Source organism: Aquila chrysaetos, chromosome 18 (assembly GCF_900496995.4).
Source record: "Aquila chrysaetos chrysaetos chromosome 18, bAquChr1.4, whole genome shotgun sequence".
In the NCBI taxonomy this organism is placed as follows: Eukaryota; Metazoa; Chordata; class Aves; order Accipitriformes; family Accipitridae; genus Aquila; species Aquila chrysaetos.
Genome location: NC_044021.1, coordinates 1745272 through 1761051, shown reverse-complemented (window position 1 = coordinate 1761051; position 15780 = coordinate 1745272). Strand labels below are relative to the sequence as shown.

The window sequence follows — 15780 nt, the reverse complement described above, 5'->3', positions numbered from 1 at the left end:
AGATTGCAAGATGCTTTGTGGACAAAGAAGCGAGTGTAAACCTCTCCCTCTAAAGATGAGATATTTATTTTAACACCATTCGGTTATCCAGAGCTTTTAAACACACAACTAAATATAAATAAAAATCAAGTATTTTATTTACTTATTGACAAATGCATGGTATCTTCCCTTTACTCCTCCTTTTGCTTCTATTAAGGAAATGAACATAAAATGTCACAGAAAAAATAAAAGATTTAAGTTTAGAATTTTCTCTTTTGTTAATTATTTCTCTATCAACCACCATTCAGCAAACCTGCAAGAGTGTAACAGATACACATCAGAGATCTTTGTTAGAAAAATACCGACTTAAAGTGCTGATGTAAGAATACTGAAAATATGCAATTTCAAGTCTGAATCACCTATCTTTGTTCTGGGTTGAAATCTCTGAAAGCTAAGGTTTTCCTACAAAAAGTTCCAAAAGGTATCAAACATTAAAATATGAATGTTTTTCTACAAAGATGTCACAATATGACCATACCCATAGTTTACACAGTATTAGAACAGTTTCTACACATAGAGCATAAGAATGCAAGTGATTCCAAAGAAAAAAAAAATTTTCTATCTATAGAGATATTTGAATTCATCCACGCAGGCTGAAAACCTAGAATTAACAGAAACATGCATTCAACACCACATCAATGATGCTACAAAGAGACATAAAGACTACTTCTGCCACAGCCAGATCGAGCAACTATGTACCGTTGCAAACATCAGGAGCCCCTGGTTTGTCTGCCGACAAGAACGACCAGAACCGCTGTATCATCTAACAAATGGTTCTTTTATCACAAAGAGTATTTCCGGACGGCTGCACTGGACCGGTCTCTTCACCTGACAGGCAGGACCTACCACCTAGCTGTGGCATGCCCACCTCTCTCCAGCATTCTTTCAAACAGAGCTATTTTGCTGCAGTAAGTTAACAACTTTGTACGCAGGATCAGCCTCACTGAGGGTCAGACAAGCACTAGAGCCAGCACAAGAGATGGAATGTGAAACCGCTGCTTTAAGAATATTCTCTGGCACCAAAGAAAGCAAGTTAAAAGCACACTGTTCTCTGAAAGACTCCCGTAGCTCTCTGAACCCACTTGTTAATGGTCCGTTGGCTTTCACCACAGACTTATTCTTAAGACGCTTACTCTCAAGACTGTTGGGAAAAAATATAATTTGCTTTACTGAAAGCAAATTAATTCTTTATTTGGAAAAGGATTTCCTCTGTTAGCTTACTAAAATAAGTTAAACTTAAATTTTATTTTTTCAAGAGCTATGAGAATTTCTAGATATTCCCACTTGTTTTGTAAATCCAAATAAACATATTACAAGCGTAACAATCTGGATTGTTAAGCAGCCAATAGCTTCAAAACAATAAACCCTGCTGAGGGTCAACATGTAAAGCTATGCACCTTATGACCTACTGTCATGTTCAGAGGGAATTCCACTGTGCAATAGATGCTATTTGTCTACTTGCACACACACTGCATCTCGTTCTTCATATGCATGTGTTTTGGAAAGAATGACCTCGGGTAATAAAGCCCTTTTTTGTTCCCCCAGAGAATGATTCTCTGCCTATCACCTCTCTTGACTGAATGTTCACCACTGTAATATCGAAAAGTGACGATTATGTTATTTAGCAACAAACTGATTTAACTAGAAAGAAACAGAAGTACCTCTCATCACCAAAACCTGGTACCTGGTGCTTTCAGGTGCTACGGAGAAGCAACTCTTACATTCATTCCAAGGCGAAGATGCTGCCACTTAGGTCTGACCGTTATTACCCTTAACTGCCTCTCTTATCTGAGCTCTCACCATCCAGTTGAGCTTCCTAGCTCCACAACACAACTCAGTCAAGCACGAAACCCCTCAGAAACACTATGGCCACAATATCGTCAATGGGTTATCAATAGTTAGGAAAGCCCATTTGATGCTTTGCAGCAGAAGTTCAGGCGCACGATAAGATTAAAGCACGGATTTCCGCTTCCTTAAGGCGCTAACGCTGTCTTTTCTGCTACTCGTCCGTAAAGCTTTCTAACCTTGGGAAGCCTCTTCAGCGTGCTGGCAAGTGTCCTGAAATTCTAATAGTGGGAACTGAAGTTTGAAACTGTAGATGAAGTTGTAACATTCTAGTGGTATTTATGGAAGGTGAGTATATAGATTAGTTACTTTCATCCTACTACTGGGAGCTTTTGACGGTAACATTGATAAGACTAGAATATAGTATCTAAGGCTACATGTATATGTGCTTGTGTGTGTGTGTATATATATATAAAACCAGGAAAGTCCAAATTCCAAGCGTAGAGTTTAACGCAAAGGTTTAGCTAAAGGAGACGATGCCTTAGGATGTAACTAACAGCCCCCTCTTCTTTCTCTTCCTGGTCTCTCTGTTCACCTACTTAAGTCCTGTAAAAGCAGGTATGACCAAAGACCACCACTGTTAACGGCCTGTAACAAATTATCAACCAGGCTGTTCGAATTAAATCCACCGAGATGGATTTACCAACTAAAGGAGTGGTGGGAACTCAACAGCAGGTCATTTCTGAGTATCCACTTCACAGTGTGCAATAATCCAGGTTTTCTGGTCAACCAGAGGCCAAGCAATCCAAGTTTCACTGTGCTGATTTCATCAGTGTAAGTAACTGTTGGTCTGCACAGGCCCGACAGAGTTGCAGCAAGTGATTTTAAAAGTTGTTAGATTTTAAAAACGCTAGTATTTTGATACACCATCTGTTTTCATAGGTACTAAAGATGTCTACAGCACAGCCCACGGGACATTTCTACAAAGGTGCTGTCTTATTTCACCTGGTGTTTCACGTTTTTCCAGCTTTTTTTTCCTTTTTAATCCTCTCAAGCTGGAAAATCAAGCACCACTAGATAAAAAGCTACATTCAAAACGATGCCAAAGTAACGAAAGCCAAGACACAAAAGACTTTCCTTGGAACTGTCTTGCTACCGCAATATATATTTGTACTTATCGCTTAAGACCACAAACAAAGCTCAAACACTGCCAGAAACACAGCACAAGGCACATCCTTTATTTATTTTGGTTTACGCTACAATATGAAGTCCTGGTTTATGAAAGGTCTGCCTTATCAGCTTGAACTACGTAGTTCCTCAACATTATCTGAGCAGAGCAAAAGTGCTGACGAAACATAACCACATTCGATCTCAAGCAAAGCAATACCCTTCAAGATGGAAACTACACGTTAAAAAAACATGACCGCGATCCCTCCGACAACTTCCTTTTTCAAGGCGAGGTAAGTTACGATGTACTAGTCTCTCGCAGAAGACACAGAGAAACGCGTTACCTCCTGCATCGCTTTCCTACTTCACTTTTGCAGGGCGGTTTTCCAGCACAGGTAACAAAGTTAACCTTGACAAAGGTGCAGCAGCTGCCATCACCCTTCGGCCGGTAGAGTGGAAATTTAGACCCGACCGAGTTACGGGGCCGGGTACGACAGAGTCTGCCGGACCCGGGGTCGGGGGGGGGTGGTGGGTTGTTTGAGGGATTTGGGGGGGGGTCAGCCCCCTCCCAGCCTCCCTCGCCGCCCCCACACAGCACCCCCCGCCTTCTACCTTCCAGCGCCGGCATTTCCTTTCACAAAACCTCCGTCTCGCCCCCGAACCACCCCCCTCCAGCGAAGCCCCAGCCGGTGGAAGAAGCCGCCGGCGGGTCCCCGCCGCCCGGGCCACCACCGGTGACCGGTAACCGACAGCCCCCCCCCCTCCCCTCAGCAGGGCCCGGCCCCCGCCGTTACATAAGGGGCCCCCGCCCGCGCACCAGCCCCGGTGGAGGGAGCGGGGGGGGGACACGGGGACGGCGCGGAGGCCCGGGCACCTGCAGCCCCGGTACGCGAAGCCCCCTCCGGGCGTCAAGAGCCCCCGGCCCGCCCAGCGGGCCCAGGGCGGCCCGCCCCCGGCCTGAGGGGCGGCAGGGGCAGAGCCCCCGCTCGGGGCCGGAGGGAGGGAGGGGGGATCGGGGAAGGTTTAGCGGCGGGCGCCGAGGGACGGCCGTACCTTCCTCGGCGGTCTCCATCTTGTCTGCCTGACGCAGCGCCGGGAGAGCGAGTGGTGTGACCGCGCGGGGCGGGCGCCCGTGGACAGCGTACCAAGAGCGGGCGTGAGGGCTAGAGCGCCGCGCCGGTCGCGGGCGCCGCCTGGCGGGGAGTGGCGGGGACGGGAGGACCGCGGAGGGGGCGGGGCGGCTGCCGCCTGGCCACGCCTCTGAGGGCGGGGACGAGGGAGTGGGGGCGGGGTCGGGGCGGGGTCGGGGCGGGGTCGGGCGAGCGGGACGGGGGGGCTGGTGGCCACGGCGGGGGGGGGCACGGAGGGGTCCGTGGTGGGGGCAGCGGCTGTACCGGGGGGAGGACGGGGGGCAGACGGGGTACAGCCAAAACCGGCTCTGAATTCTGCCCCACACCAAAACCCGCAGGCCGCGGGTGTGTTTCCTCCTGGCCCTGGAAAGAGACGTCCTCCTCCTTTTCCTCTTCCTCTTCCTCTTCGTCTTTCTTTTCCTCCTCCTTTTCCTCCTCCTCCTCCTTTTTTCCTCCTTTTCCTCCTCCTTCTCCTCCTCCTCCCTCTCCTCGTCCTCCCTTTCCTCCTCCTTTTTTCCTCCTCCTCCCTTTCCTCCTCCCTTTCCTCCTCCTTTTTTCCTCCTCCCTTTCCTCCTCCTTTTTCCCTCCTCTTTTTCCCTCTTTTTCCCTCCTCTTTCCCCCTCCTCTTTTCCCCTCCTCTTTTTTCTCCTCCTTTTCCTCCTCCTCCTCCTTCTCCTCCTCCTTCTCCTCCTCCTCCTCCTCCTCTTCCTCCTCAGTGGGATGTTGTTACCTGTGGTCTTCTTCAAATCCCATCTCTCCTTCCCAAGCCCAAAACTTCCAACAGAACTAATAAACTCTTCAGTAAAACACAGAAACCTCTTTTTAGCTTAATCACTGATGTTTTCAGGTCTTGCTGCCCTAAGTCGCTGCGGCGGCGTACGTTAAAGCCTTGTACTCTGCCGGCTGCGCTGAAAGTCACCAGATGGGCTCTGGTGAGATGGCGAGAATCTTATTAAGGAAGAAAACAGAAGTCCATTTTATTAAGGGTAAAGAGAAATTCTACACTGATGAAATACCTGTGTGTATTATTTTAGTTTTCCATCGTGGCAGCTGTTTTAACCCCTCTGGTTGATGAGCGAGTCGAAGCCTTCGGCCATCACGTCAGCACTGGGGTGGATGGTAGTTCAAGTCTGGACTTACAGCGCAGAGGTGGCACGTGCCCAAATTACAATTTTATAACTCTTTTTTCCCTCAACTTTAAGCACGGTAGTACCTTCAGGACTACCACCTTCAAGCTGGTGGGATATATGATACTGGCCTGTGTAAGCAAAAAAAATTCAGGAAAATGTGGTGGCTTAGTGTGGCTCTCCAGTAGCTGTATAATTACAGCAAAGTTCTGCAATAAAACCTGTGTGGGCTAGGCTATCATATTCAGCTCTTTTGTGTCTTCCCTCTCAGAAAGGCAAGGTGAAAAAACTCCCACTTAAAAAAAAAAAAAATCAGTTTATCATTTTCATCTTGACAAATTATCTTGGGATATTAAAAAAGTGCCAGCATAGTACTGAGGATATGAGAAATGCCAGTATATTCAATTTGTCTGAACAAGGAAAAATAGATGAAAAAAACAGATGAAAAAAACAAGAAATGGGGCACCTCAATTTCCAGGTGCATTCGTAATTCCCACTCTTTATTTCCCAAACGTGTAACCATTGTTGTTACTCTACTGTGATAAATATAAATTAGATGTCATATAAAAGTCTCTAAATTACCATTCACATTCAAAAGGCCATGGCAAGATTAATGCATATAATTCTCCAATTTTGGTCTTTCATGGTAGGCTTTTTTAAATTAGATGAAAGCTTTTGAAGTGAGTCGCTATACGTTGCCAGCAAATAATTTCATTCCTGCCTGTACCTATCTATTCAGCCATTTAAATTACCTAACAAACATTATATGTATACCATCTTATCAGCATTTAGAGAAAATTAATCCCAAAATTTTGTTCTTACTCGTTGTTGCAGTATGGGCTACGCAACAGCTTACCGGTAAACATGAGTTGAAGGCAGGCCATTATAATTTAAACAGAAAAGAAAAAAATTGAATATTTTATTGTAAGTTAAATTAAATTAAATCTCTCTCCTTCAGCCTTCTTGGTGGTTTTGGTGAACATGTTATTAATCCTTGTCTATTTGGTAATATGTTAGGTGTTCTTCGCCTGAGAAATACCCACGGCTTAAGTAGTTTTTCATTTTTGGTACAGTGGAGGTTGTTATTGGTACAGGGAGATTGTTATTAGCTTCTGATTGTCATCAAGGTCAAGAATTAGTGCCAACAGGCACTGAACAAACATACTGGGGAAAAAAAAAAAAAAAATCTGCTCCGGATGAGTTATTATCCAGATAGCAGGGGAAATATGGAAATTTTACAGGTGAAAACCAAAGACAGTCATAGATGTGACCCCAAGTCATCGAAGGTTATGGCAAAAGGAAGGGCATATTTATAGTGGGTGGGAGGAGCAGAAAAAGGACAAGATTCTTTTGCGCATGGTTTTATTTCAGTAAAACATTTTGGTTTTGTAACATTTAACTGCTTAGAAAATCTATTGTCTTTTTTTTTTCAAAAGCTCTCTTAAAAGAATACAAAATAAATATTGCAAAATCGAAACTATCCAGCATTTGTACTATGGCATTTCCATCTTTTCTCTCATTTTAAAATGACTTCATAAAAATGATTCCCTTATGTTTTTAGCATTATTTTTAAAGTTTGGAGCATTGAAAAAGCCAAACAGCAAAAGCTAGTGCTTTTCAGTCTTTCTTTAGCTGAACATTTCAAAACGCATTTATTTTCTTAACCAGTTGTTCGGTGTTTTCAGTGCTGCCCTAGTTCTTTTCCTCAGCTGTCCGCCTGACTCTCACTGCAAAAATGGTTCAGCTGGTTATGAACAGCAAGTTACAGAAATGTGGAAAACGTAATGGATTATCTTAAGGAAAACCAAATGGACGCCAGTTTATCTTAAAAAATCAGGCAGTATTGGGGGTGAGCATGTATCTGGTTCCTAAACAACCGACGCACCGCTGCTAGGGAGGTCTAGAGCTTCCACGGCAGGAGAGAAGCCGTTAGAGCAGGCACTCCGGTATGTGGCGCGAAGGATGGTCTGCAAAAAATTACCCTGGCGCAATCGGAAAGCAGAAAGGTCTGCGGGCTGCAAAACCACAGGGTGAAAGCCACTGCCGCCCGGGATCTTGGCCGTCCGCTGCAGGACCTCAGGCGGACGTGTTTTCTGGTGACTGGCCGTTTTGCCACGGCATCTCCTAAAGCTGCCCCTACCCCGCGGGGAGCTGCTGTGCCAGCGGATTCCTGGCACGGAGACGGACAGAAGCCGCCTCAGACGTGCTGCCCATGCAACGGTGGCTGCTCCTGCACCGGGACGGTGGCCCGGGCTGGTGCACTGGTGCTAAATCCTGGCTCTGAAGCCTCAGTCTGGACCGCTGTGTTTCCTTTCAGTAGTCGCTACCTGAGGAATCAAGCTTCCTGAACGAAAATGTGACTTGTGACAAGTTTTGCGCACCTGCTCTGTGCTATAAAATGCGTAGCAGTACTGCACCAAACGGAAATTTAGGGATGGACATAATAGCTCAGCACCATCAGACACAGCCACGACGTAGGCTCCGGATCTGCTTATTTTAGAAAATATTTCTGAGGAGATGCTTGGCTATGCACTGGGGTTTGTTCTATGGATTATTAACATTTCACCTAAGAAAGAAACTATGACCCCTAGCATTTTCAGTGAGAGGTGAGGTTTTGCTACAGTATAAGAAACCTAGTCTGAAATGATATTACAGGAGAAATCAATGTTTAACAGGTTTGACTGAGAACAAAATCAAGGCTGTTTCTATATGTCTAGATTTCAGGAAGCTAGGTAATACTTGGATGATTGACACATACCTGTTTCCACACATTAAAAAAAGTATTTGCGGAACTTCACGACTCTTCTCAATGTCTGCAGAATGCGCATCACCAAACTACATTGCTTAAATGCAGCAGGGATCTTCCCACATGTATTGGTTACAGTGGATTTTCTGTTTAAAACATAAGCCCTATCAACTTGTTTGGGATCCCGCTGTCATGCTGAGAGTGGAGCCGATGGCTGTTATTAGTCTACTTGGCATTCAGAGCTCTGTGGCTGCTGTTGCTCGGTGAAGGACTCCTGGGTTCAAAACAAGAAAAAAAAGGGCTGTATTCATCTTCGGGAATATCCCATTCCTAATAACTGTAGTACCATTGGAGGCATACGGACCTTTACCTAAAATGCTTCCATCAACTTCAAGTGAACCTTTTAGATAGTTCGATATTTGTGTCACTAGATTAGAATGATTTTTTTTTTTTCATACTCCTCCTTGTTCTCCTTGGTAATAGAGGGTGTGGTGTGAAACACGTTACCATTGTCAAGTGACTGCTAAGGACATGTTGGTTCTCATGTCTTTAAAAATCTGTGAAAATATCCTTACAGATGACAGCAGTTAGGGATTATCCTCAGTATTCAGCAGGAGCAATCTTATTTTCCCAGAAACCTTCTTCTGGACCTTCCAGATGTTATTGGAGGTTAGGACTGCCAACCAAATTAAATTGAACTCCTCAGGACAGGGTTCAGTTCTACTTCATTTAAAATGGTGAGCACTGCCAAAGAGAGAATGTGTCTGTTGTGGAGAATGACCCACATAGTCACTACAAATACTTTCTGTAATGACACCTGTGTAACTGCCCCGCTTCTCCTGCACTGACTAGAGGGAAATACAGAAGAACTTACATTTCTAATGACTAGACATTACTTTTTCTCAAACATTTGCAGCAACAGGAAAAAGGATGGCCAGAGAAAAGTGAGCTATGGTCTAAAGGTCAGAGTTATTACAGGTTGATCAGAGTCGATGACCTCTGTTTTGTGAGGTTGTCTGATTTCTGCAGTTAACATTCACTTCACTGTAGCTTGCGCACTGCGAATTTGGGCATGAAAGCCAGCTTTTGCATGTTTCCCTATGGCAATAACGTATTTGCTGTGTGTCCTGCCTTCAGCATAGGGTCAGCAAATACAGTGAAGAAACCACTTAATGCTTTTGATGTCTAAAGAGGAGAGAAAAATGCTTGGCTCAGTGACGTAGATTTTCAGGTGGGTGACTGACATGGAAAATCAAACACATTTAGTACTCAAAATTGACATTTTCTTGACTCTTCTTTATGGTTCAATTAAACATTTTGTTATACTCATTTTTTAATGCAGTCATGATGCCAGATGGGCCTCTGCCCAGGCCTCAGCCTGGTTAAAGGTTCTAAATAAAGAGTCATCTCAGAAGGATGATGACACACACAGAAACGGCATTGTGTGGTGTTTCTTTCTCACGGCCTTGTCCTCAGAGGGTCTGAAGAGTATCTGAGCAGTTCAGCTCAGCGTCCCCATTCAGCTCCTGAGAACAAGCCTGTTTGGAATCTGTCCTTTTCAAATGAGAACATCTGGGAAAGTCCCTGCTTTAGAAGTGAGCGTCTAGTTTACCCCCACTTCAGAAGGAAGAGTCTTCCGAGAGCCTGTATTTTCCGATTCATTATCAGCTGAGCCCTGAGAACACAAACGGCTGTCAGAAACCTGTACAAAATTTTCCAGTCAGGACTTTTATATTCAGGGTGGCAAATGGGGTTCTCCTTCTCTTTCATTTTTCCCCAGACCTTCAGGTTTGGTTCCCTTCCTCCTTTTTCCTCTTCTCTCACTAATCTTCTAGCAGGAAGGAAAGCAGGGGTCTTCAAATTATTTATAGCCTTTTGAGGGGATGCATTATCTCCTTGTTCCCCTGAGCCGGTTCCTCCTGATCCTGCATCTATGGAAGGGCAGGGGAGAATTCTATGCAGCAAAGGTCAGGGAGTTCTCCTGGAGGCCTGAACCTCACAGTAGCTTCAAGGAAAGCAAAGGCTCATGGACAACTCTCTTTTCCTCCCTCAATCTCACTCCCGATGGGCGTAAGCTGAAGCTGGGAAAATCGAGTTTCTCCTCTGTAGCGGGGTCCTACCGTGCAGGGGTGCGGGGAGAACAGCCAGGAGCTGTACAGCTGCAAAGCACGGTGGAAAGGATTGTGGTGAATAGCACGGCCAAGATGAGTGTGGCGAGCCAGGAGGGGTGTGCGTGCAAGGGGCTGGAGAGGGGCTAGGAGACAGTGGGAGTCAAGAACGGGTGATAGGGGGAGGTCCTTGAAAAAGGGAAGAAGGCAAGCGTCACAGCCATCTTCAAGGCGAAGAAGGAGAATCCAGGGAACTACAGGTCGGTCGGCCTGATCTCAGTCCCCAGGAAGATTATGGAACGTGCAGTGAAAGACCCTCACGGCAACAGAGACCTGGAGACCAGGAGCAGGAGCAGGGGCAGATCCAGAAAGGTGACAGAGCTCCATATGGGTGCCACAAGAGGGTTCCTCTGCTCCAGCCCCAGGAGGTGGTTTAGAGACTTTGAGAAGAGGGTGCCAGAGGAGACGGAGCATCTCTGGGGTCTGCAGTGGGCCAGCCAGGCAGGGACCATGGTGGTATGCACCCGGCTGGGGCTACCTGGCAATTTGATGGGCCGCGAAATGAGCAGCTGCCGACATTGGGAAACCTTTTGCCTCGAATGCTGCCCCGTGATTAAGCCTATTACCTGAGGGGCCCCAGGGCATTTCTGGGTGTCTGAAGCCTTCAACATCTGAAGCAGCACCCTGCACAGCTGCCCCGCGCCTTGCCAGCACCGGTGGCAGCTGAACATCGCCAGGGGCTGCCGATCTCCTGTCCCGCCTCAGGCTGCCGTATCTTGCTGTATCTTCACCTGAATAACCCCCAGATGACACCCCACGACTGCCAGAACCCCTTGAGCTGGGTCAGCCGTTGCCTGGGCTCAGCTGGGGCTGGAGGTGGTCGGGGAGAAAGATCTGGGGTCTTAGCGTTTCCCCCAGGAGCGCCTGGCCGATGTGCCAGCGGCGGAGGGTCTCTGACTCCAGTCAGCTGCAGAGAGCGGTCCCCTCCTCGAGCCCCCGCGGGGAGCAGTCCCTGCTCCTGCCCCAGGGACTGGCCCTCGTCCCTCTCTTCAGGGTGATGTGGGAAGAACGTGCCGGGAGTTTCCAACCTTGCCTTATTGATGAGGGGTCACTGTCACCCCAAAGGCATTCACTGAATTTTTGGTTCATCTCTAGGAAATTCTGTCTAAACCGCTACCTGCCAAAATGTCCTGTTGGCAGTACCAAGCGGTCCAAAGTCAAGAGAAAAGAGAGAGGCTTCAGGTCCCCGCCAGGAAGGAGGCAGGGACGGGGTGCGGGAGCGCGCCAGCCCGGACACACGGAATGGTCTCACGCGAGGAGGCTGTTGTGTGAGCGTGTCCGTAAAGGATTGGATCTAGCCTGGCAGCGTGACAGCACAGTCCGACTGAGCAGCACGCCCGTGTGAGTGGAGGGGCTCTCACCAGCAGCCTTTATCTGGCGGTGGCAGGAGGAAGATCCAAGCAGGTCAAGAGAGAGGGGACCCAGGGCGCTCTGGTTCGTCTGAGCAACGGGGATCTGCGAAGGCGGATGAACTGGAAATCTGTACAGCAAAGAGAGCTTGCGCTTGGTTTTCTGCTTTAGATTTTCCCACTGCAGTCCAAAATGGGGTTTTGAAAATGTATGCTTATGTCAAATATGTCCATGTATTTATATTACTATGTCTTTCATGATTATACCTGAAATGTTCTTGGACCTGCAGTATACTTTGGATCGGCTTGTAGATTTTGGATGTCAGATCAATTACAGATCAGCTAGCGTCACCAAAAAAGGGTTGAATTTAGATTGTCACCAAAAGACACATGAGAAGAAAGATATTAAAGACCCCTTTCTGGTTTTGAAAACCCATATTTATAATATGCAGAGCAACAAACCATATACTAATATGTAATTACAGTTCAGTGACTTTTCCATCTATTTTTCCATCACACTTTCCCTACCTGCTATATTCCCATTACTATATTAATTTCTGTTAATTTCTCAAAGGGATTTACTAGTGTCCTGCACTTTAGTATCACATATAATCACAGACACTCAATAAGATTCTTTGCCTACTCATTTTCAGTTATTTAATAAGACCATATTTTAAGGAAAGTTGGAAGCTGAAAGATGCACATTTTTCACTTGCCTGGATGTCCATCCTAAATGCATTGTACTTACACAATTACCATATGTATTTAGTGTTGTGCTCCACGGACAAATCAAAGTCCCTCCTGGAGCCCAGGGAATAAAGTGAGTGGGGCCTTGGGAAAGTGGTGTGTGTTGTAGAATTGGGACCTGTACTGGCTTGGCTCTTCTGAGCTTGGCTTGAGCTTGGCTGCTTCTTCAGCATCTCAGTCATGTTAATTTTTTTTTCTTAAATCAGAAGACAACAAGCTGGAAAACCCCATATATTTCCTGTTTTCAGAAAAAACAAATCCAGAAAAAAAATTTTCCTCTTTGTAAAATTTGTATTTAAGATAAATGGAGAGCCATTTAGTACAAGAGACAAGAAGGCTACAAGTGTGACAAGGAGGTTATAATTGTTGGCTTTCAGCTGCTGTTGGGAGATCACAGAAAGAAGAGTTCCTCAAAAAGATACCATATCTAAAGAATATGAAGAATTCCTTTGAATGCCTTTGAAGTCTGCAGATTCTCTGGGAGGTTTCCAGGAGTGAGTAACATGACTGTCAGTAGTTCAGCTGCCTGAAAGATGAACATAAACACATCAAAAATTACTCTGAACTGTACCCAGGTGAAACATGCAGAATCTAGTTTGCATTTAGGGAAACCAGTTGTTTCCCAAACTCTGCAAAAGCTTTTTATCCCATCAAAGCAGAAAACATAAAGCAGGCCTTTTAACAAACCTATATAATAAAAGCATCTTGTGTGGTAATGAAGAGCCTTAATTACAAATGCCAAGGCAGGAGTCTGTTGTTTAATTTCTGACTTTCTATTTGCATAATTTACAAGTTCACTGAGGAATGTGCAGTTTCATTGCTGTTGTTCTGAGTCATGCCATGCTCACTCTTTGCTCTCAACTCACATAATATGTAGTTGTCCCTGGGAATTCATTTAACTCTCAGAGCTTTAAGTTTGAAAATACTGGCATTTATGTCTTTTCTCACAGGAAAGAACTTATCACGATAGTTGCATAATGTACAGAAACGGTTGTGCTCGGCTAAACCATGGATTTTAACTCTGAGGAACTGAAATGAGCTGGCTGTGATTTTTTTTAGAATAAAAACATATCATCAGAAAAATCCATGTGATCAAAATTCAGTTTTGGTGCCACTTTTGAAGAAATTGCAGGGGAAGAGATGAGCAGCAGGCACTGATTTCTGCTTAAAACTGGAGAGGGGGTGTTGGAATAGCTAATAGTATACTGGTATCTGACTGGAACGAGAGGAATCAGGCTTCTGGTGCCTGCTCACACGAAAACACGGGTGGCTGTACAAAGGCAGGATCTCCCAGAGAAGACAGAGGGTAAGAAGTAGCCGTGTGGGTACGGCAGTCTCCGCGCCAATGAGCATGGTGGAGCAGTAGCTTGAACATGGATCTCTGACCTCGCATATTTATGTTAAATCTTCGAGGCCACACTGAGGGCATATGTCTTGAATAGTAAATCCTGGGCCCTTCTTTCAGGATCAGCCTATCCAAGACTTCCTCCCACAGCGTTATTCCTATCATCTCCTTTATATCCAAGTTTTATTTTTTGTATGGACATTCAGACAAATGCTATCCCATTAATGTCAATCTATCACTCTCTCATGAGAAAGAGTATCTGATGGTAGAGATGACACACACTATGAATTCCTTCTGCGGAGAAGATGGCTAATTTCCCTTCTTCCCCTCTCCCTCTTTATCCAGATAACAAGCCAGAAGGTCACCCACACCCTGGAGAACTTGTTCGTTGCTTGTATCTGGGCTTACAAGAAGGTTTGCACAAGGAGGAAAGGAAACCCACTGGGGCCTGGCTTGGTAGAAGCAAGTAGTGATTTCACTCCAAAAAAATGGATCTCGGCTCCCCAAGCAAACCTACAAGCAAGCCAGCGGATCCGGAGAAGCTAATATGTTGTGGTGCAGACTGCTGGTCTCTTTGAAGAGAGGCGGGTGACTGGGGATTTGGTTCCAGCTTGCTGGGGAAGGGTTTCAGGTTTGGGTTGTTTTTTCCTCCTGAACCAGGAGAACAGGCTGTAATGAAGAGGTGAACTTGGCCCGAGGTCTGAGCTGCAGCTCAAGACAGGGCTCTGGAAGGGGCCTGCCTTACGGCAGCTGCTGGGACCAGTACGGACAGGCCATCATCTCTGCAGCTTCCTGGGGAAAAAAAAAGGAAAAATCAAAGTGCCTTAGAGAGGAACCTCGTGAAGGACTGAATAAGGTGGCCGTAAGCTTTTTGCCTCACAGTCCATAGCTTGTCAGCTCTCTGAGATCTTGCTGTGGGTCTGTCAGGCAGCTGAGGTCCATTTGTCTCAGACCAGGAGGAGGCAGGACGCTGGAAATTGTCAGGACTGGAGGTGCTCCCGTCAGCCCTGAAGAACAAATCCGATAACGCCCTGAAGCGTCCTGCTTAAGCTCATGCTTTCTCCTTGCCAAAACCTCCCATTTGAAATGTGCTAGTTCACAAACCACACGTGGAAGAGCGAGCTTGGGAGTTCGCTCTTTGTCGGCACAGCTGCTTCGGCACAAATAGCCCTCGCAAAAGCATTAATTGTCCGGGTGGGCAGGGGCAGGCGACCCCTTCCACACCGCGACGCCTGACGGCTCGAGCAGCAGACGTCCCCTCCGAACCAGGCAGGGTGGGCAGGGGCTGCGGTCTCCTTGGGCTCCCCGGTCCAAGCGTTCCCTTCCACATGGAACGCACGACGTTGTCCGTGTGTCTGCCCGTGCCTGCCCCGGGCAGGAAACACACAGGGTGGGCTGGGGTCTTCCCTGCCCGGACCCTTTCTCTCCAGAGCCTCCATTACGTGTTTGCTCCAGCGTGTGCCCAGGGACTCGTAGAAACTGATTTTGTGAAACTGGCGCGGACTGTAGGGTAGGTATGCTTACCGCCAGCACAGACTCGACAATTTGCAGGATTACACTGAAATGTAATTTCTTTCTGCTAGGCCAAAGTTCATTATTTCGCTTCAGAAAAAAGGGTAAGAACAGGTGCTCTCTGCAAATGTATTCAATAAAGTACCTTGATTGCTCTGAACTGATTTATGTGTGGTAATTACTTTGTAATGTAATTAGGACCTCTTATATTTACTTCCCTTAAACTTGCTGCTTTGATGTTGCACTTGGGTGTCTGTATTGCTTTGTGGGATACAGTCCAAAGCTGCCTGGATCCAGTCCAAGATTAGCAATGCATAGACACGTTTCCAAAACAGGACTTTTAAAGTCGAGCAAACATGGGAAGAAGGGTTTTTTTTCCTGGCACTCTGTTTAAAATTTTGGAGTTTAAAACACTGATTTAGTATAGTAATTTTTGCCAGAATTGTTGATTGATCAGTGACAGTAGCAAACAAGCATTTTCCCTTCTTCCAGTTAGGAAAAAACCCTTACATGTTCGTCTAGAAGATGTATAGCTTATGTGGGATCATATGTAAGAGGAAATTTGGGGGTCCTTTTGGCTTTAAAAAGGATCTCTTGGAAAATCTCAGCCAGATCAAACTGTTCAAGTGCACACTGGGAGTTTACAGAGGAGCAGCCAGATTTCT

At 46.1% G+C, this 15780-nt stretch overlaps 1 protein-coding gene and 1 long non-coding RNA gene across 9 annotated transcripts in view; one reads left to right on the top strand and one right to left on the bottom strand.

Annotated features, from left to right (window-relative positions):
• Positions 1-4159, bottom strand: part of MARCHF6 (membrane associated ring-CH-type finger 6) — a 55221-nt gene extending 51062 nt beyond the window's left edge. For 4 of the 7 annotated variants that reach the window (XM_030041755.2, XM_030041757.2, XM_041118344.1 and 1 more), the window contains exon 1: positions 4045-4159. In XM_030041755.2, coding sequence (XP_029897615.1) covers positions 4045-4063 — 19 coding nt within the window. In that variant the 5' untranslated portion in view covers positions 4064-4159. The remainder of the gene's footprint in view (positions 1-4044) is intronic. The other 3 variants (XM_030041754.2, XM_030041756.2, XM_041118343.1) reach the window with 1 other exon arrangement.
• LOC121232429 lies at positions 3197-15275 on the top strand. Of its 2 annotated transcripts, none has more exons than XR_005930833.1 (3): positions 3197-3284; positions 4969-7854; positions 13949-15275. It is a non-coding gene; the product is annotated as an uncharacterized LOC121232429 (long non-coding RNA). The 2 variants fall into 2 exon arrangements; XR_005930834.1 differs by lacking the exon at positions 13949-15275 and adding an exon at positions 13318-13942 and having other exon boundaries at positions 4969-9225.
• Positions 15276-15780: the final 505 nt, after the last annotated feature.